The 22,424-nt window shown below is 27.7% G+C and overlaps 1 protein-coding gene across 1 annotated transcript; it reads right to left on the bottom strand.

The window, feature by feature from the left end:
• Positions 1–9,283: 9,283 nt before the first annotated feature.
• Positions 9,284–11,135, bottom strand: LOC123211678 (chalcone synthase 1-like). Its single transcript, XM_044630503.1, has 2 exons — positions 10,910–11,135; positions 9,284–10,418 (listed from the first exon to the last, which is right to left on the bottom strand). Exons 1-2 carry the CDS (start codon positions 11,085–11,087, stop codon positions 9,424–9,426), a joined length of 1,173 nt encoding a protein of 390 aa, XP_044486438.1. The 5' UTR covers positions 11,088–11,135; the 3' UTR covers positions 9,284–9,423.
• Positions 11,136–22,424: the final 11,289 nt, after the last annotated feature.

Genomic DNA, 22,424 nt, shown 5'->3' with positions numbered 1-22,424 from the left:
CTCTTAATACATTCTATTTATTTCCAACTTATGTTAAATGCAATAACTTCAATTGCGCTTGGATATAAGCAACCGACATATTATGAAGCATAAGTGAATTTGTTCAATGATTCAAAGAAGGAAATGCAATTACTTATTGATAGTTACAGAAAAAATTGGTTGATAGTTGGATAGGCATTTCTAGTAGGTCGTTGGTAAATATTCTAGTATATTGTCCAAAAGGGATTTGTTTTATCAAATCAGTGGATGCATCTGATGTTGTAAAGGGGGCAAACACATTATTTGGGTTATTTGAGGAAATAGTATTATGCGTTGGGCCTAAGAGTATTGTCCATTTTGTAACTAATAATGGAGCTAATTATAAAACAACTAGAGGATTATTGTGTGAAAAATATAAAACTATTACTTGGTTGTAATACCCTCAGATATATTCCAGAGGTAATTATGTCTTTTGACCCTATTTTGAGATTTTTCCCATTTTAAATATATATATGTATGGGTGTGTTATATATATATATATATATATATATATATATATATATATATATATATATATATATATATATATATATATATATATAAATACAAAAAAGTCAAAAAGAAAAAGAAAAAGAAAAAAGAGATAAAGATGTTTATAAAAAAGACAAAAGACAAAAGGAAGCTTCAAGTTTTTCTATCATCTTCTTCTCCCATAAAGCTCTAGCAGCCAGCCTCCTTCATGTTCTTTTGTTTTGTTTTGTGAAGCAAAGGGAAGAAATTGAAGAGATATTGGAAGATAAAATAAAAAGAAAAAAAAGAGAAGCACCTTGGAAGCTTTGGTAACCAAAGATCTCCTTCCTTCTCCTTTTATCTATGTTTATATGAATGTTATGTGAATATGTTAGTGTGTTTTGGTATTGATTTAAAGTGATCTTGGTGATAAAGGAAGCAAAACAAAGAGGAGGAAACCAACTTGCAAAGATTTGACTTGAAACAAGGTAAGGGGTATCCTCCTTGATATGTTACATGTTTTAGGCTTTTTGTTTCTTGGATCTATGTTATAAATGATGAATTTGAAGTTGAGGAATGTTGTTTTGCCATTTGGAATGTCTATGTGTGTTATTTTGTTCATGGCAGAAAGTTGCATGATATTTACAGTTTTTGCCACGGAGTTCGTCCCATGTTTTGGCTGCCTTATCTATGGAATTATGAGTGCTATTATATCTCTTTGGAAAGCTCTTTGAATTCTCTTTTCAGTGATATATAACTTGTATGAATTGGGGATCATTTGGATTGTTAAATATTGCATGAACCGCAAGGACTATTTTACCAAATAAACAGGGGAGGCAGTTTTTGCCACTGATTTTATCTCACGTTTTGATTGCCTTATCTATTGAATTATGAGTGGTATTATAGCTTGTTGGAAAGATCTTTGAATCCTCGTTTCAACGATATATAGCTTGTATGAATTAGAAATCGTTTGGGCTGTTAAATTGTATGAAAAAGAAGGCTGCCCTGCTAAATGAATGTTCTGTGAACAGTATTTCGTAGTTTTGGGCAGGAAAGAAAGAAAGAAATGAAGAAGAAAGAAAAGAAAGGAAAGGAAAGGAAAGGAAAGGAAAGGAAAGAAAGGATAAAAAAAAAAAAAAAGAAGAAGAAAAGAAAAAGAATTTGGGGCTCAAGATTTAGAAGTCGTCCCAAGAGTAATGTCTGGTGAGTTATGAATAAATTTAAATGGAAGCAAAATTAGTAAGATATAAGACCCGCATGCATGCTATAAACTATGAGGGGGCACTTTACACTACACAGCCCGCAGTAGGGCACGTCCGCAGTAGGACACGTCCATAGTAGGACATAGACCCTTAGTAGGGTCCGCTCGCAGTAGAGCATGCTCGCAGTAGAGCTCAATTCAGATTCAGAAATAGTGTAGTGAAAGACAAAAGAGCTTGAACTTAGAAAAGTGTCAAATCCCTATAGTTAGCTTCCAAAAAGTATCAAATAGATGACCCAAATAGTAAAGAGTGAACTAAATTACCCCCTCAATCTCTTATAGAGGTTATGATGTGAGGTTGAGTCCCAAAAGTGAGTTAGAACAGGAAAAAAAAAGATAGTTTACTTGATTCTTTCCCCTTACTGTGTGTTCTTATCACTCACTCCCTTTTCTTTCCTGATTGCAGGTACAAGTGATCAAGGTAACTGCGAGGCAGGGTCAGGTCAACGTAGGTAGATCCGAGTGGAGTAGGTTATCTCTGGTTTATATTACATGCATACAGTGGCATGTTCTTGTCGACTTTTGACTTTTTGAGATTATGGTACAGTTGCATATGATTACTCCCTGTTTGTAGATGCTTTCAGATGAGTTTTCATATGAGTATATACATCTTTTGTTCGCTTCCAGATTTTCAGTTTTCTTAGAATACTTCCTAAACACTTTTAATGATGCGTTTATTTTAAAGTATTTTTAAAAAGAAAAAAAATAGATGCTCCGAATATTAATTTGTAACATTTCTCCTTCGATGGGTAGTACTTCTAGGGAGGGATGTTACATTGGTCACCTTATGCAACACACTATACTAATTTGATTTTGAAAGATATTGGTGAAATTGATCACATTGTTAGAATTTCCAAATACGCATCTCTTATGACAAAGTTTATTTATAATCATACATTATTGATAGCTTAGTTGAAAAAAAGAGAAGGATGGAGAGAAATTATACGCCCTAGTGCAACCCATTTTGCTATGACTTTAATCACATTACAAAGCTTTTTTGAGCATAAACATGACTTAAAAGCGATGGTTACTGATAGATTTTTTATTGATTCCAAATATGCAAAGAGTAATCAAGGCCAATAGGTTGTGCCCATAATTCTGAATAATGATTTTTGGAATGAAATAGGTATATTGTAAAAGTTATGGGTCATCTGATGCATTTGCTTTGTATTATAGACTCAGATGAGAGACCTTCATTAGGATATGTCTATGATAGAATATATAAAGCTAGGTTGGGGATAAAAAAAATTGTTCAAGAATAAAAAGAAATTATACAAGCCTTATACTCAAATAATCAAGTTGAGGTGGGATAGGACATTGTATCGAGGTATTCATGCAGCTACATATTACTTGAATCCTACTTTTCAGTATGATCATGAATCTTTTTGCACAAAACCAAATGTATTGTAGGTTTTCCTAGATGTTCTTGAGAGTAAAACATGTATGTTTAATGTTAGTAAGACAAAGTTAGTGGAAAAGAGTCGAATGTTTCGTGATTGTGAGAGGAGTTTCTCATGTCAACTTGCTATTGAAACGTGCAAAACCACGTGACCTAGTATAAATTTAATTTATATGTTTTTTATGTCTCAATTCTTTTTCTAATTTATGAAATTCTATTACATAATTATTTACATGTTATTTTGTATCAGATGAATAGTGGAGAACATATGAATACAGTACTCCCAAATTATAGTAGCCTGCAATTAAAATTGTCAGTTAAACTTCAACATCTTCAAGTTGTGAGTGTAATTGGAGTGTTTTTGAATAAATACATACTAAGAGGAAAAATAGATTAGAGTATCAACGTGTAAATGATCTTGTTTTTATTTATGATAATTTACGGTCGCAAAATAGGTAACACAATTGTTATTTATGCATCATTACATTTTTTAATATTTTTATTATGAGTATTTTATCACATTGATTGATTATTTACAATATGATTTTACTCTGCTTATTAGCTATTGTTATATTGCTCTTTACTATTATAATTCTTTACTTCTTCTCATTTTGACTATTTAGGTTATGTTACAACGAATCAAATTTTGACCCAATTGATAATGAAAATATCAATAAAATCGAATTATGGATATTGGATGAGGAAGAGGAGTTCAATGAATTTACTGCAAATGAATTGGATCAAATGTTTTATGGAGAGGAATCTATTCCCATCAATAATGATCCAACGATTTATGATTTTTCACATAATTTTTTAGGTAAAAACTTTTTTTTGACACTTATACAAATATTTATATACTTGCATAAATGATTGATTTTTAGGGTGAAAGAAAATAAAAAATTCAACTATAAATTTTATAGATAATGTTATTGAAGAGGATGCTGTAGAAGCTGAACAAATGTGGAAGGTGCAACATAAGCGATAACATGATCTTTTACCATTAGTGATGAAGAAGAATGATCAATTACTCATTTATTAAACTTTATGTTAAACGAATTATATTTTTTATATGTTTTGTTAAATGTAGAATTGAATATTATTTATTCAATAATTTTTATGTTAGTTGGTTGGTGTTATATTTTATTTAATGCATTTATTAGATTTGTGTTTTGTTTGGGTGTTCAATAACGTATATGTTTGTTGAATTGAATTTTTTAAATACATATTTTTTTTATGCAAAGTTATTGATTATTACTTATTAAATTAATGTTCAATAATATATATTTTGTTAATTATGAAAAGTATGCAAAATATAAAATTTAGTATGTAAAACATATATAATTAAATATAATTTTTTTAGATTATTACATACAATTAGAATTTCAATCAAATCAATTAATCCAAACAATCTAATTAATTTGATTAAAAGCAATACTTAAAATGATTTTACTCTGATCATATTTTAAAAACCTTGATATTTCCCAAAGGCATGTGCCCATGACATATAGGAAGCCACCCCAACCCTTAGTAAACAATCGTTGAGCAATTTGTTTCCAAACACTAAAATTTTGTTTGTTATACTAGGTGTCAAAAAAGGATTGGACAAAGGTAAAAAATCTGTTTTTTCTTCAGCTGCCTTTTCTTGTGCATCATTTATTTTGTTTCAAAATCAATTTGTAAAAATTGGATTTTTAATTACTAAATACATTTAAAATGAATTTACTGTTACTGTATATAAAAACAATTATTTTCTTATTATTAACAGATTTCATTAATATTAATATTAATAGTTGAAGAATAAATATTCAAATTTTTAAAATTTTATAAGTGAGAATTTGACAACAGAGCAAATCTTATGTGGGAATTAGTCTTCTGGCCAACTTTAAATTATAATGTAGTTACTGAAAGTCTTAATAATTGAAGAAGGTTAAAGGAAGAAAATGGCTAAAATTCAAATCCTCATTCTCCAAATGTGCTCCAATTTTTTTAGGGGAAATCATTCTTAAGGATATTACAGTAAAAATTGTTTCTATATATATATATATATAAAAAGGGAGGTTGGAAAGGCAATTAGTGGGGACTATTTATCACCACCAAAAAGAATGAAATCCATTGAATAATTTTATAAGATGTTCTTAATAAAGGCAAAGGACCATTTCCCACCTTAGTTTTAACTTAATTTCAAAAATATACTTGTGATAGTGGAAAAACTTAAATACCCATCCATTCCTAAATTTTGGTTAAATTTATATTAAAGATAAAGTAAAATCATTATTTAATAATAATATTAAGAAATATATAATTTTATCTCATTTTCTCCTTAATTTTTAAAAATTAATATTTCACCTCATACTTAAACTTTGAAAAGTGACTCCCCCCCCCTCCCAAATCTCTAATTTTTTTTTTCACCCTTTCTTCTGGTCACTAGCGATCAATAAGGTGTATTGATGGGCAATGAGGGTAATCCAAATCTAGACGACACTTGTCGTTCTTCGTTAGACGACTAAGTATTGTCCAAATCTAGACAAATAAGCATCGTCCAGTGAAGGTGATGAAGCGTCTCCAGATCTAGATGACGCTTGTCGTCCTTAGACAATGGTAGTTGTGCCTTGGACGATGCTCATCATCCTTAGACAACGGTTGTAGTCCTTTGGACGACTTTATCTTGTTCGTCCGTCATTGGGTCATCATTCATCGGAGAAAGTTACAAAATTTTAGATTTGGTATCCTAGGAAGGAAAAGTAAATTTTTCAAAACTTAATCTAGAAGAAAATTATTAATTTTTCAAACTAAAGAGTAGAAAATAAGATATTATTTTAATTATTTTAATATTATTAGTAAAATAACTATTTTACTCTTTAACCCTAATAAAAAATTTGTAGATATGTCCTAACAAATTAAAACTTGTATAAGTATTTGAGCTTTTTATCTCCTATAAGTATATATTTGTTATTTCACCAAAACTTGAGTGGGACATAGTCCTTCGGCTTTTTAATAATTGTAAGAGTATTTTTATTAAGGCTTCCTATAAAATAGGTGGGTATAAATCACATCACCCATTGGAAACCAAACAAAGTTTTTAAAAAATCAATATATTAAGCATGGTCGCATGCAGTTTGTTCCAAAATTGGCACTCTTAATTCCCAAATTAACATACTAAATTGCAAACAGATTACAACTTACCGTGTTTCAATAGAAAACTGAAATGATAAGATGTAGATATTGTTCAAAGTGTTTCAAGTCATAATAATATCAACTTGCAAAATCTAAAAAATATAACAAGATCTTCATGTAGCAAATGAATTTTTAATTTTTTGAAATCTTGTTCGCGCTTCTAGAATGCAGAAGCAAGTGTTACATATTTAAAAAGTTTTCTACAAAGTTAACTCTCGAAATATGACTATAACTAATAACTAGTAGATAATAAAGTAGTACTCTAGCTTGTAGGTTATAGAACTAAGTCTCGAGAAGGACAATTTGACTTCTACAAGCATTAAATGAATGTCTCTATTCAATAGTTTGCAACCTACTAAAATCTATTCAAGATATAGATGCCTTGACAAGTGATTTGATGATCCTTAGCTCCATACTCCATGAAGTAGAAAAGGTTCTCCTAAAACAAAATACTACAAATGGATGCAACACACACTGTCTCTCTCTTTCTCTCTCTCTAAGCAACACTACAAAACATCATCTTAATACTAATTTCTTGTAATACACTATATTAGTAACAATATTGTAGAGATAAGAATTTCTATTATTTAGACGAACCACATTAAAAACTTTGTGTCTCATAAATTATTTTATTTATTTTTATTTATTCTCTCAAACACCATAACAAACTAACTAGAGTCTTTTTATATTATAATCATTATTATCGTAATCTATTTTATGTAAAACTGAGAATTGTGGACATCAATTGGTGAGAGAAATCACATCAATAAAAAGAATAAATGAGAAGTTTACATGGAAAGTTTAACTAGTAAAGTAAAATTTGTTTGATGAGCCAATTAGTAAATATTGTTTAAGATTTTTAATAAATTCCCACAAAGGTTCATATTCATATGACTATGAAAAAGGGTAATCTTTAATTCTAAAGTTTGAAAATTCATTTTGTGAAGATGCAATTCGCTTAATATATACAAATTCTTTTCACTTTCTCTCTTTCTCTTTCTTATTCCAAACTTCAATAATTTTCAATTTTAGAAGGTCACCAACAATGGCAAACCCAAAAATGAAACTTAAGGAGATTAAGGTCAGAATAAGACATATAAATTTTAAATAAAAATAAACATAAATATTCATATTAATAAAATAATCATTAACTAATACATTCATAATTGTCCTCGATATGATTTTATCTTTTTGAAAGTATTAAAGAATGATTTTGTTATCTATATTATGACAGACTTCCTTCTCTATATAAACAATTAGGGTTAGATCTGAACTGGATTAGCTCATCTTAGAAGTCAACTTGGCACAGTTCTTCTTGACTCAAATTCATTTAGTTTGAATTTAAGCAAAATTTTAGTGGGAAGATTTGACTCATATTCAAAATTGAACTAAACTCGAGCTAGAGATGTTCATCTTAAGTTTGACTTGAATTCATAGCTCAAATATATATTTTGGATTCATGGCTCAAATTTGGCATGAATTCATAGCTCAAATTGGTCACTCAAAATCGTGACTTACATTTATGGTATAAGTTTATAGTTCATTGACAAAACGATATTGTTTTACTCAAATGATAGACAAAACAATATTGTTTTATAAATATGTCATGAACTTAAACCATAAATCTAAGCTATGAATTTGAACTATCGATTTAAGTCATGAATTCAAACTATGCTCAAATCGAACCAAACTATTTTTTATTTCAGTCGATCTTGAGCCACGTTTAATTTTTGCTCAATAAACTAGAGCCAAACTCAACTCATATCCACCTCTATAAACAACCAAACTATCATTTAACTATTGATCAAATTCATTAAACCAAAAAACAACATATTCATACATTTTTTGATATTTTATTAGAATGTCACGGTGTGATTTTCTTTCTTCTTCGAAAACAATCTCAATGTGATTTCATCTTTAGGGTGTACTATAAGAGTTGTTCTATTCAAATCTTTAACAAAGGTGTATCAAAATTTTCAATACTTAGCACTAGCCAAAATGCTTAAGAGAAGAATGGTTGGTAGCAACTTTCGTTTTAAATGTATAGAGTGAGAGTATAATACTTTTTTTCAAAATGGAATGAGGGACATATTATATTATACAATTGAAACTAGTAGACAAGGTCAAATTGAAAAAATTTCTAAACTTGAGGGTTTTTTTAAGTCCCCACCTCTATCTGCCTCTGGTCACTAAAGAATCAAGACATCTTCACACTTCAAACTTGAACATTTATATCCTCAGCATCTATAAGATTATTTTCCTATTCAAACTCATGTCTATAGGAAAAAAAAATATCATCTCCTATCAAATTGGGATCATGCAATCAATGTAGTTATCTTATCTTTCTACAATTAGTATAGGAATAAATCTTTAGATTCACAATTGTATTATAATTACTTTGATATTATATCTGCATGTGACTATCTTTTCATCTTATAAATATAAGAGATAGAATAGAAGTAGGGGGCTTCATTCAAGAATAATTATTCTTTTATTAACACAATTGATATTTAGTCAAAATTCTTCCCAAGTTCATAAATAATATAACCATGGACATAGATTTCCAAATAGTGGGCCAAACCACATAAAAAACTTTTGTATTTCTCTCTCACTCACTTGATCTCACTTATTCATCGTCATATCAATTCATCATTGAACTATAGTTGACACAGAGTTAACCAACTAAGTTCAATCACCACTATCATATCCTTGTGCTTGGTCTAGCTTCATGTATTTCTTGTCGGTGTACATAAATTCATATCAACATTATCCCTTAAATTTTAATAATGATAAGTGATTTTCAAATATTTTAAAATCCATTCCATCTTTAATGATTTAATGTATCACTTATAATAATGTTTTCTTTTTTAAAAAATCCAGAAGAAAAAAAACAATTGTTAATTATGAAATACTAGAAAAAAAATAAATATAAATTAAGATAATTAAAAACCCAAATCAGCTAGCTAGAATAGAAGATGTTTTATTAATTATATATAATTGTCATCACATAACAACTTTCTCATAGCTCTCAAGACACCCTTATCAATAAAAATTGAAATATAAATAATATAAAATAAAAGTAAAAACATAATAGAAGCACCTAAGCAACATTAACACTGTGAAGGACCACGGTTTCAATAGTAAGTCCTGGACCAAATCCAAAAAGCACTCCCCATTCCAATCCTTCCCCTGTGGTTTTGAGTCCATCTTTAATTGATTTTTTCCTCATCTCATCCAAAACAAATAATACAGTTACACTTGACATGTTACCATACTCGGCAAGAACATGTCTAGTGGCATGTAATTTCTCTGGCTTAAGATCTAACGTGGCTTGGATTTGGTCTAAAATTGCAGGCCCACCAGGATGTGCAGCCCAAAAGATTGAGTTCCAATCAGAGATGCCAAGAGGTTTGAATACCTCAATCAATCTCTTCTCAATGTTATTTGCAATAAGTTCAGGAACTTCCTTCCCAATATGAATTAGTAGTCCACCCTCACGTATAGCTCCAGTAATAGACCCAGCACTATTTGGCACTAATATTGGGGCTGTAGAAACTAGTTCAAAGATTGGTTTTTCAACACCAAGCACTGGATCTACACCAACTATGAGAGCAGCCGAGCCATCACCAAATAAGGAATGGCTCACAAGAACATCAATATCATACACATTAGGGCCATGCATACCAATCATAGTTACCTCAGATACAACGATAAGGACACGTGCACCTTTATTGTTCTCAGCTAGGTCTTTGGCCATACGTAGTACAGTGCCACCTCCATTACAACCTTGTTGATACAACATGAGCCGCTTAATAGATAACTCAAGGCCTAAGAGTTTGACAATTCTATAATCAATCCCAGGTAAGAAAGCACCCATAGTGGTACAACAAATTAAGTGGGTGATTTTGGACTTGGGTTGGCCCCATTCCTCAATTGCCTTAGTTGCAGCTTCCTTGCCTAGCTCTGATATTAGTACAGCCGCTTTATCTTGTCTAGCATCTAAAGAAGGCTTACTGTATTCACACAAATATGGGTTTTCTTTCACAAACTCCTCTGTTACATACGTGTGTCGCTTTTTTATCATAGTTTTAGCACCTGAGATGATTGGATACATATTGGTTATATAATTTTTTTCTTACATGATCACATCAACAACTCCATAATATTCACAAATACAAAGAGCTGAGATGCGTAAACAAGATCTCTTCAAATGAAATCATTCTGATTTTACAGCAGTAATTCAAGGTTCATGTTTAAGGTTTTCATTTACTTCATTTCTTTTTTGTAAAATGACATGGGGTGTCTAAATTTAGAGAGCAATGAAGTTTATATGCTTTGCTCTCGCTAATACAAAAAGTTTATTTAATCTTTTGAAAACAAGTAATTCAAATGACTTTTGAACTTCTATTTAAGAAATGATCCTTATTTGTTTAGGTCACATATGGCACATTCTTAAACTTGGAAAACTCATTTGTAAACAATACCAAAAATGGAAACATATGAAGTAATTAGCAGATAGAAAAAGGTATATTATAAGCAACAAAAATTAAAAAGGACAAAGAAAAAGCTGTAGAAACATTTCTTACACATGCGCTGCATTTTCATTTTATGCTCAGTCATGTGCTGGCTATTGGTCATCCTGAAATATCTATCTGCAAATGTGCTTTGATCATAATAAGTTGGAGGATTGGCCGTTCCAATTGCAAGAATTGAGGCAGTGCCTTCAGCACGTTGAGCCTTGCGAATTTGATCCACGCTAACCATTTTTTTAATCTTAAAAAACTATACCTTTTCTTACTCTTGAGTTATATTTTTTTCTGTTGGTAACTCATATATATATATATATATATATATATATATATATATATATATATATATATATATATATATATATATATATATATATATATATATATATATATATATATATACATGTAAACACCTTGAGCTTTAAATCGTGATGCATGCTTTACACAAGTCCTTAAAAATGAATAAAATGTTCTAAATAAGAAACCTTGTGATGCAGTTAACATTCTCAAAAAAGGAAGCCGACAAAAAAATAGAGGGTGTGTTTGGCTGGGCTAATATTTTATTATTAAAATTAAAATATTATTTTGAAGATAAATTATCTAAAAAATTATTGGGTATAAATTATTAATATGTTGGATAAAATTAGTAGGTATAAATAATTATTGTGTTTGATTAGAGATAATAAAATAATACTAATATATTTTTTTACTTAAGTATCCTTAGATATAATTATTCTAAAATATTTTTTATATTACTTATTATATTAATTAAAAATGAAGTTATTTTTATCCTAAAAAATTAATAAATAAATATATAATTATAATAAAATAAAAATTATCTTAATAATCATTACATATCTAAGGTAGAAATGATAATCAAATTATCACTTATATTACCTATTATATCATCATTGTTAATAGAAGATTATCATAATTTTTTATTATTAATAAACAAAATAATATAATACAAATAATAAAAAATAAATTATCAAAATAATATTATGTTATTGCAAACCAAATAGCACCATAGAGTATATCATTATTATAATAAAAGTCTTTCTTTACAGGCAGTAGTTTACAGGTTTTAGAACGTTTGAAAGTTTCCACAAATCATTAAATCATTCTGAAAATTTTTGTCCGTACCTAACAAAATCTATGTATAAGTTATTAAAATTCATTTTTAATTATAATAAACAAGGTAATTAGTTTTTCATTACATATTTTCCCCAAAAAAAAAAAGTAGAAGGGAAAAACACTAGTATTCAATGGCTTCAAAGCTTCTTAATAGATCTAATTACCCCATTTTATAACTTTAAAAGGTGTACTGTTCTTAATGATTGTAAGGGAATTTTATTAAGGCTTCCTATAAATAGGGGTGGTTAAATCACATCACTCGTGCTGAAGCCATGCAGAGTTTATAAAAAATCAATTAAACATGGTGGCGTGCGATTTGTTGCAGAGTTGGCACTCTCAATTCCCAATTTAACATGCTTTACCTGTTTTTCTCCTTTATAATTTACATTTTCCACGAAGCTTCGCGAGTTTAATCATTTATCCTCTGTTTGTTTGGTGAGAAATTGACCATATTTTAAAAATTAAGTTTTGTTTTCTCTTATTTAAAATAAAAACCAGAATCAGAACTCAAACCAGTCTGATCTTAAGATTTGAAAGCCGAAAACTGAGAGCTAAGTAGCACAAGGCGGATAATTGGAAAAGTGGAAATGCATAACATTTTTTTTTTAAATATTCAAAACAATTATATAGAGTTTTTTTTTTTTTTTATAAATATAAATTTTTTATAGTAAAAAAGCATTAAAAAAAGGCCAAAAGAGTATTTGTCACCCTAGGTTAATTTATAATTCCGATTAGGGTAATTCATTTATGCATTTACACACAACGGGTGGGAAAACATAAAACGAATAATCAAATATATTTAATGCAACACATTATTTAATATTAGATCAATTATCAAAAATTAACTGTCATAAATTGACAATGTAGATTTACTTAGCTAATGTGAATAAATGTTAAACTAACACGTGAAGAACGGAATTATTAGTTTACACATAATAAAAAATATCTTTAAATAAAATAATCAATATTTTAGAATTTTCATTTGAATTGTATTGTATATTTTATTTTTTAATATTAAATATTTATGAACTAATATTTCTTCTAAATTTTTAATAGATTGTTGGTTTAATAAAAGATTTTCAAAAGAATTTAATGAAGTGTAAAAATAATAAACAAAAGATACTCTATTATGGGGACCTTATGTGTGCATGTTAATTAGAAAACGAAAGTGATGTTGTAAAGATGTATAATCAGATTTGTGCCATTGGTAACTTAATTATGTTGGTAAATTGCAGTAAATTAGTAAATTAAATCGATAAATTAACCTTAATTATATTGATTAAATTTTATTTTTTTATACAATGAGTTATTTCCTACATTCAATTAGACAAAGTATAAATATGTAATTTAAAAGTATATTAATTTATTGGGGTGCTTTTGCCATTACCATAAAAAAGAGTAAATAAGTAATTTACTTTGAAAACTAACAAAAGACACTAACAAAAATAAAATTTGTCATTTCAACATTCCTTGGCTTGATTGATGTGTGCATAAATTACACACATTTAGAGTCTAAGTACTAGGTTTTGGGTAGATTTTTATTAAATTTTGTTAAGTTTTGTTTGATTTTATGTTTGTTTTATGATAATTTCTCATTTTGTACTTTAATTTATCTTTATAGATGTTTTAGTGAAGTTTGAGGGCAATTAGAATCAATCTGAAGCAAATGTGGAAACTTGAGAATGAGTAAACCGCACTCCCACCAAAAATTCTAAGAGGCTACCAAAAATATTTATACAGTTGCATAAATATTTAGTAACATTATAATTTATTGCCCTAAGTAATTCTAAGTCTCAAAACAAACTAGTAGTTAACTCTCAATCCATATCTATCTATATTACTTTGATTGAATCATACATTTGCGAGTAAAACACAATATTGATAATAATCTTTTGGCACATAAAAATAATACATAAATTGTCACCGTTAATTATTCAACACATTCTAATTTTATATGCCGAAAGAATGATTTCATCTTAAATTCAACCAATAAAATTACATAAAATAGTGGTATCCCAATACAACAAAAACAATAATTTCTCCGACAATGAACTCACATAAATATCATGTCAAAACATAAATTAAATAAAGATTCAAATATTCAACTTTTAAGATGAAGAAAGAACATTTAGATAAACCGATGTTGCATATTAAAATGAAATAATATCATCAATCTTTCTCAAGTTAGAATATGCTAATTTTTTATATGCTTAGTCCTAGAACTCCAGTTTTCCTCAAGTTATAATATGCTAAAAAGGAAAAAAAATTTAAAAAAAAAAAGGGAAATGAACACAGATTGCTCAAACACACACCAAAGAATGCTAATTACTATAACTCGTTACAGATTAGAAATGAAAGTAAGACATAATCAAACACATTGTAACAAAAAGAGTTAAGCTAAAATATTGATAAATTTATTATGAAAACAAGCACCTTTAGTTTTGCCGGTCTAAATAGACCAAAAGGGTCCTCTCCAACTTTAAAAACACTGATTATTCATTGCTTTTTTGTCTCCAAATGTGTATGTTTGATTATAATAATATTTTATTATAAAAAATAAAATATTATTACAAAAGATAAATTAATTAAAAACTTACAAAATATAAATTTTTAATATGTTTAATAAAATTTGGTATGTAAATAATTATTGCATTTGAATGATTATAATAAAACTATACTAAAATATAACTTTATTTAAATATCTTGAAAGATTATTAAATATAAAGGCCAAAACACTATTTCATACCTAAGGGTTGTTGAAATACAATTCTCACTTATTAAGTTTGATAAAGCCATATACCCCCCCATTAAATATTTTCATTAATAAAATCCATTAAAGGTAGGGATACAATAGTCATTATACTTAGTATTCAAAAATCAAGTTTTTAAAATTATTTATAATCTAAAAAATTTTTATTTTATAATGTGTGGGGTCAAAAATAATTTTTTTTTTTTTTAAAAAGTGATAGAGCAATAAAATACATTTTTAATATTGACCAATTGTATTTAGACACATGATTAAACAAAAGAATTTTATGGAATTTGAAATGAAAATCTCGCAGAATTTGTAATTTCAGTTAGCATTGACACATGACATATGAAAACACATAAAATGAAGAATCAGCACGTCATTCTAAAATATAAAGGTTAAACATATTTAACATAATATATTATTCAATATTAGATCAACAGTAAAAAATTAATGCTCACAAATTAACAGTGGGATTGTCATTTTACACTTGATAAAAAATATCTTTAAATAAAATAATCAACATTTTGGAATTCTCTTTTGAATTAAATTGTATATTTTATTTTATAATATTAAATATTTGAGATCTAATATTTCTTCAATTTTTTTATAAATTATTGGATAAATGAAGGACTTTCTTATGATTTTAATGAAGCGTGGAAATAATAAACAGTAGATTATCTATTACCGGGTATCTTGTGTGTGGATGTTTATAAGAAGACGAAGATGATGATGTTAAGATGCATAATGAAATTTGTGTCATGGATTGTTTTATTATGTTGGAAAATTAAATTAACCATAATTATATTGATTAAATTGATAAATTAACCATAATTATATTGATTAAATTTCATTTTGATATAAAGGGTAATTTTTAAATTCAATAAAACAAAATATAAATATGTAATTTAAATGTATATTAATTTATGGGAGTATTTTTGTCATTACATTAGAAAAGTTAAATCAGTAATTTATTTTAAAAATTAATAAAAATGAATGATAGTGGGTATTTGACTTTTTTCAAAATTAACAGTTAAAAATTTGTCATTTTAACAAACTTTAAGTCAAAAATAGTCTTTTGGCCAAATATAAATTAATATTATGTTTAGTTAAACTAAAATGTCTTATGTTAAATACTTGATTTTTATATATTCTAAATATTTTTCATTTTAATATTATATTAGGATTTATTTTATGCTGTCAAATTATGAAATTAATTAATTAAATTATTTTTTAAGTTGTTACATTATTGCCAATATTTTTTTCTCTAAAATAATTTTCACTTCGTTATTTTAATTGAAATGAGTATATTTTGTGTTAAAAATGAACAAGTAACAATAAAATTGTAACGAAATTAAATTACTTTGATAATATTTTGATACTTAAAATGGAATACTAATCAGACTACTCTCTATATTATCTGACACATTATTTTTTATAGTAAAATTTTATTGGAATGTTATATTATTTTATAAATCAAATAAAGTAATATCTCTAATAAAATATAAATTACTTTGGTAATTTATTACTCAATAAAACTATGGTATATAATTTAAGTACACGAAATAGGTACACAAATAATATGTCATTATATAATTGAGTAATTTTAAATTAAGGATAAAATAATATTCAATCACATGATGACATATCATCTGTATACGTATTTTGCCTAATACATATAATATTTCTCTTTATTACTTATAATTACCTTCTATCTATTCTTCCCAAAACTAAGCCTAGCTTAAATTACTAATACATCACGCAAAGATATCAACACTATAGTGACACTTTAGTAGCATACATTCTGAGAAGCATTCACTTTATTTTGCAAATGTTGACACAAATAATTTAACTTGAGACTTTGCGTTTAAATCTTTTTACTCAACCAACACCCTATAATGCGTTAATGTCTATGAGATAGCAAGATTCTACAAAACTCTAATAAACATAACATATGAGGTTGCAAGATTCTATGTTACAACTAAGACTAGAAAGTATGAGATAGTAAAAGTTGATGCACCAATGAAGAAGAGTGTTTGCCAAGAGTTCGAGACATCGAAGGGTAGAAGAGTTTTTGTTGTTAATGCACTAATGAAGATGAACAAAGTCGATGCATTAGTCTGATGAAGAAGAGTGTTTGAGAGTTCGAGACGTCGAAGAAGAGAGGAGTTTTCATCATTGATACACTAAAGAAAACTAACAACGTCGATGCAATGGTTTGATGAAGATGAGTGTGTGAGAACTCACTGCCAAAGATGAGTGGATGAAACGACAAACCACTACCCAAAAGAACATTACATTCTTATCCATTATTTTATTACTTTAGCATGGATAGATTTCTCATGCCAATAAAACTATATGCACAAACAATGTACACAATTTTATGCACAAATAATGACATGTCACTATATAATTTAGTGTTATTTTATCTCTAATTTAAAACTGTTTACTCATATAATAATATATCACTATTTGTGCATGAAGTTATATATATTCTTTGTGCACTTAACATTACTTTTTCCATACATTGGGATTTGCAGAGCAGCACAAGGATTAATAATTAATTTATACAAATGTGATATCATTTGGACACTCTTGATCTCGAGAAATCCTTAAGAAAAAGTCCAATGCTTTTTTAGGTTTTTCATTCTTAACCAATGCACCAATAATTGTATTCCAAAATACAACATTCCAAAGTTTTTGCTCCTAAAAAATTTTCTTTGACAAGTAGATGCACATTCATTTAGTTAACATATTGATAACATAATTCACAACCAAAATTTCATAATCAAACCCTTTTTTAATCACCAAACCATGCATATGCTCTCTTTATTCCAAATATTGTTCATTTATAAATTCAAATAAAACACCCACAATGAATAAGGAGAGCTTGCTAGGTCTATCCATAAGTATTAGAGTAACCATTTATATGTAAACCTTTTGCTAGGTCTATCTAGTTAACATGTCTACAATATGTGTCCATGTATTGTACCAAGCTATTAACAAATAACTATGGAAGACAATCAATTGTGCAGTGTGAACATAGGGTCCTCATAATCAATTGACATGCATTAAATTGTTTATTATAGTTCAACTATTATAAAAACATTTATCTAAATTGTGCAAACAATGTAAAACAAAGATTCTCATTTATTATTAATAAAAATATGATTACAAGTAATTACATCAAAAGTACACAGGTGATGATTGGCTTGAAGACACCGTTTTAACAATCTTTCACTTGCATTATTGTCAATCAATCATGTTACATGTCTATTATGTTTCTGCTATAACAAAGGCTTCATCAATGGGTTTGTTAAGTTTCTTATCAGTGTGAACGTTACCTATCTATACATATCCACACTAAATGATTTCTCTGATTAGATAGTTTCATTTGATATGTGTTTGAATCATTGGTGAGATCGTAGCTCCTTTACTTATGTTATTGCTTTATTGTTGTCGCAATAGAACTTTATAGAGTTGACTATACTCAAAACCACCTCAAGTTTGATTATGAACTTCTTGATCTATACTGTTTCTTTTACTACATCTAACAAAGGAATATACTCAAACTTAACTGTATCAATCAATGATACTTTGCTTGAAACTTTCTAACTTATTGCACAACCATTTAAACAGAACACAAATCTCGATTGAGATTTAAAATCGTCTTGATCTATTTAGATTTTCTTGACAACTATCTAGTAATGCTCATCTAGATCTAATTAATAAATACTACTAGCCCTCAAAGTGGATGAGATAACCCTAATACATAACATGACGTAAATGATCAATCCAATAAGTGATACATATGGGATTTGACTCATTTTGTCTCTCTCGTCTTGTGCCGTGGACATATCTTCTCATCGAAAGGAATCATTTCTTGGATTCCTCCATTTTGAATCTTTTTATTATCTTGTTTATGTGCATGTTTTGACTTAGTCTAAGCAAGTTACATTATCTATCTCTAGAGATCTTTATACCAAGGATATAAGTTTCAGCAAAGTTTTTTATGGAGAAGTACTTGGATAATCAAGTCTTTATCAATTGCAAGTTTGATTCATCATTTTTTATAATCAAGATGTGATTGATATACAATATCAAAAATGTAACCATCGTCCAATTGACCTTCTTGTCTCTACAGTATAGCCCTAAAATGACATAGGTAGGTCTATAAAGCTCATCATATATCTTACCATATCCATTAAAATTGTATGCCTCTATTCAAATATGTCTTTATGTTGTGGTGTACCAGAAGGAATGAGTTGTGAAACAATTCCAAATTCCATCAACTATTTTTTAAACTAAACACTTAAGTATTCATCTCATCAATCAATCTAGATGATCTTTATACTTTTTCCAATTGTTTCTCCACTTCGTTCCTCCATTCGTTGAATTTCTTAAAGTATTCAAACTTGTGTTTCAACAAAAACACAGTCGTATACATTGAAGTCATCACTTATATCTGACTTGTATTGTTAGGAGTCACACAAATCACTATAAATGATGTTTAACAATTTAGTTGTCTTTTCATTGTATCCAATGAAGGGTGATTAGTTGTCCAACAGGCATGATTCATATTCATCATGTAATAGTTCATAGAAGTTTTACATTTTAAATGTTTTCTTTTTCCTTTTTTTTTTTTTTTTTGGATTATAAAATCAATGAAAATGAGAGAACAAGACCATTTTATGTTCTCCGAATATGCTCCAATCTTTTTAAGGGAGAAATTTTGATACATCAAGGTATAATCCTCAATGATATTACAATAAAAATTGTTTAAATAAAAAAATGAGGTTGGAAAGACAACTAGTGGCGGCTATTTATCACCTAGTTGGTTAGTAAATTTGTCTGTTATACATATTTATCGTATTTTACTATTTTAAGCACATTAAATTATATCTTTGAACTTAAACATATAAAACACATATTTTATATACTTGTTGTATTAATCTTGTATAAATATCACGTTGCTGTATTTTTTATTTTTTTCTTTAACAAATGATAAAATTAATGATGCAACATATAAAAAATACATTTTTTTATATTGTTATATTAATCTTGTATAAAACACATATTTTATATACTTATCATATTAATCTCATAATAAACATCACAAATTTACTAATCTAGTTATGATTGGGTATTGCTCTTTCTAAAAAATACAGGAAACCAAAATGTGAAAAAAAAATAAAAGTTAATAATAACAATCTAGAGGTTTTCTATAAATATTTTTTTATATAAAAAAATACGGCCTAAAAATATTGCACAAATCGTCACCGCATTATTCAACAATCTAATTTTACATGTCATAAGAATGATTCCTTTTCAATTCAAGCAATAAAATTACACACAATAGCGGTATCACAATACAACAAAAACAATAATTCATAAGATAAGAAACTCACATAAATACCATATCAAAGCATAAATGAAACAGCCAAATATTCAACCCTTTAAGTTGAAGAAGGAACATGTAAATAAATCGATATTGCATATCAAAATGTAAATAATATCACCAATCTTTCTCAAGTTAGAATATGCTAATATTTTATATGTTTAGTCCTAGAACTCCAGTTTTTCTCGAGTTTGAATTTACTAAAAAGAAAAAAGGAAATGAACACAGATTGCTCAAACATATACCAAAGAAAGCAAGTTACAATAACTCGTTACAGATTAGAATATTGATAAATTTATTATGAAAACAAATACCTTTTGGTTTGGCAGTCACTCTCCAACAAAAGACCGACTGTTCATTGTTTTTTCGTCTGGAAAAGTGTAAAAGAAATAAAACTTATTATGTTAGATAATTTGTAATTACCAATAATGAAACATTACCATTAAGAGAAATTATTGAAAAATTATAGGGTATAATACGTTTAGTAAAATTTGGTATATATAAATAATTATTGTATTAATTAATAATAATAAAATAATACTAAGATATTATTTTATTTAAATACCTTTGAAAAATTATTAAATATAAATTAATATTATGTTTAATTAAACTAATATAATTTTTATTATATTAGGGTTTTTTTTCATCTTGTCAAATTATAAAATTAATTAATTAAATTATTTTTTAAGTTTTTAAAATATATTATCAATATATTTTTTCTAAAATATTATTCATGTTACTTGTTATTTTAATTAAAAAGAGAGTATTTTATTCTTAAAAATTAATAAGCATTAATAAAGTTGTAACAAAATTAATATTATCTTAATAACACTACAATACTTAAGGTGGAGACAGTATTTAAATTACTTTTATATTATCTAAAATATCATTTTTAATAATAGTGAAACCTGAAATTATCTTACAAATTAAACAATATAATATTACTAATAAAATAAAAATTAGTTAAATAATTTATTATTTTTAATTACCTTCAGCCTATCCTTCCCAAAACTAGGGCTTAAATTACTAGTACATCTTGTAAAGATATCAACACTACTGTAACACTTTAGTAGCATTCACCTTGTAGAAATGTTAGCAGACAGGAGTTTATATAATTCAATTTAAATTATAAAATTGAATCAAATTATTTAAAAATTATGGTTTATTTTGGTTTAGTTTGTTAAAAATTACTTAACCCATAATTTTTATCAGATATTACTTTCATCAAAAGATAAATGAGCATGTTCCAAATATCACATTTCTCGTATAAGTCAACTAATCCACTGCCCACAAAAACATCACATTGTAATCCTTTATTTATTACTGGGATCTGCAGATCAGCACAGGAATTAATAACATATACAAATGTGGTATCATTTGGACACTCTTGATCTTCAGACATCCTTAAGAAAAATTCCAATGCTCTTTCATTCTTAACCAGTGCACCAATAATTGTATTCCAAAATACAACATCCCCAAGTTTCTGCTCCTAAAACATTTTCTCTGATGAGCAGATGCACATACATTTAGTGTACATATTGATAACAGAATTCACAGCCGAAACTTCATTATCCAACCCATTTTTAATCACCAAACCATGCATCTGTTCTCTTGATTCCAAATATTGTTCATTTATAAATCCTGATAAAACACCCACAAAAGAACCTTCACACAGGAATCTTTTCCCTGACAAGATCACGAAAGAAAAATATACAATCTTCAATAAATCCGTATCCCCGAAAAATTTGATATTATCGAATTCCTGTGACTAAACTCTTCTTAGACATATCTTCACATGCAAATCCCCTGGTTTCCATATAAACCTACCAAAATAGTTCATACAAATACATCAACTTTAAACAACCCATTCTTCACATCAAAGCATGCAGCTGAAATCGCTTGCTAAGATCAAACAAATCACATGACAATAACGAACCTAACATTGTTTAGAGGAACCGAAACCGCCAAGAATGGATTGTTGACGTTGTTTAGCTTAGAGCAAAACGCATTCTTAGCGAAGCTGCGAACTGCAACGTTCGTTAGCGGAGAGAAAACCCCCCACATTGTAGTGGAAACAAAAGTGAAATAGAACAAGTCAGAGATAGATGAACCGTAAAATGTACCGGACGAAAGCCGATTAAAAACAGGTGACTTCAATTGATTTTTGGGTTTATTAACTTCTGTCTCGTCGTTCTGCTCTTCAATGAAACTACATTTTGTTACAGAAGATTTGAGAAAAAGGGTATTCATTCAAGTACCCTAAATTTTGTTTTGGATCAGGTTCTTGAATT

Source organism: Mangifera indica, chromosome 3 (genome assembly GCF_011075055.1).
Source record: "Mangifera indica cultivar Alphonso chromosome 3, CATAS_Mindica_2.1, whole genome shotgun sequence".
In the NCBI taxonomy this organism is placed as follows: domain Eukaryota; kingdom Viridiplantae; phylum Streptophyta; class Magnoliopsida; order Sapindales; family Anacardiaceae; genus Mangifera; species Mangifera indica.
Note: the sequence above shows the minus strand (reverse complement) of the source record. Positions and strands in the feature narration are given on the sequence as shown.

Excerpts from the sequence above, each read along its gene's own strand:
- LOC123211678 (XM_044630503.1), bottom strand. The coding sequence starts at position 11,087 with ATGGTTAGCGTGGATCAAATTCGCAAGGCTCAACGTGCTGAAGGCACT. Across the intron at positions 10,419-10,909 it reads AATGAAAATGCAGCGCATGT|GTGCTAAAACTATGATAAAA; the intron begins GTAAGAAATGTT and ends CAATCATCTCAG.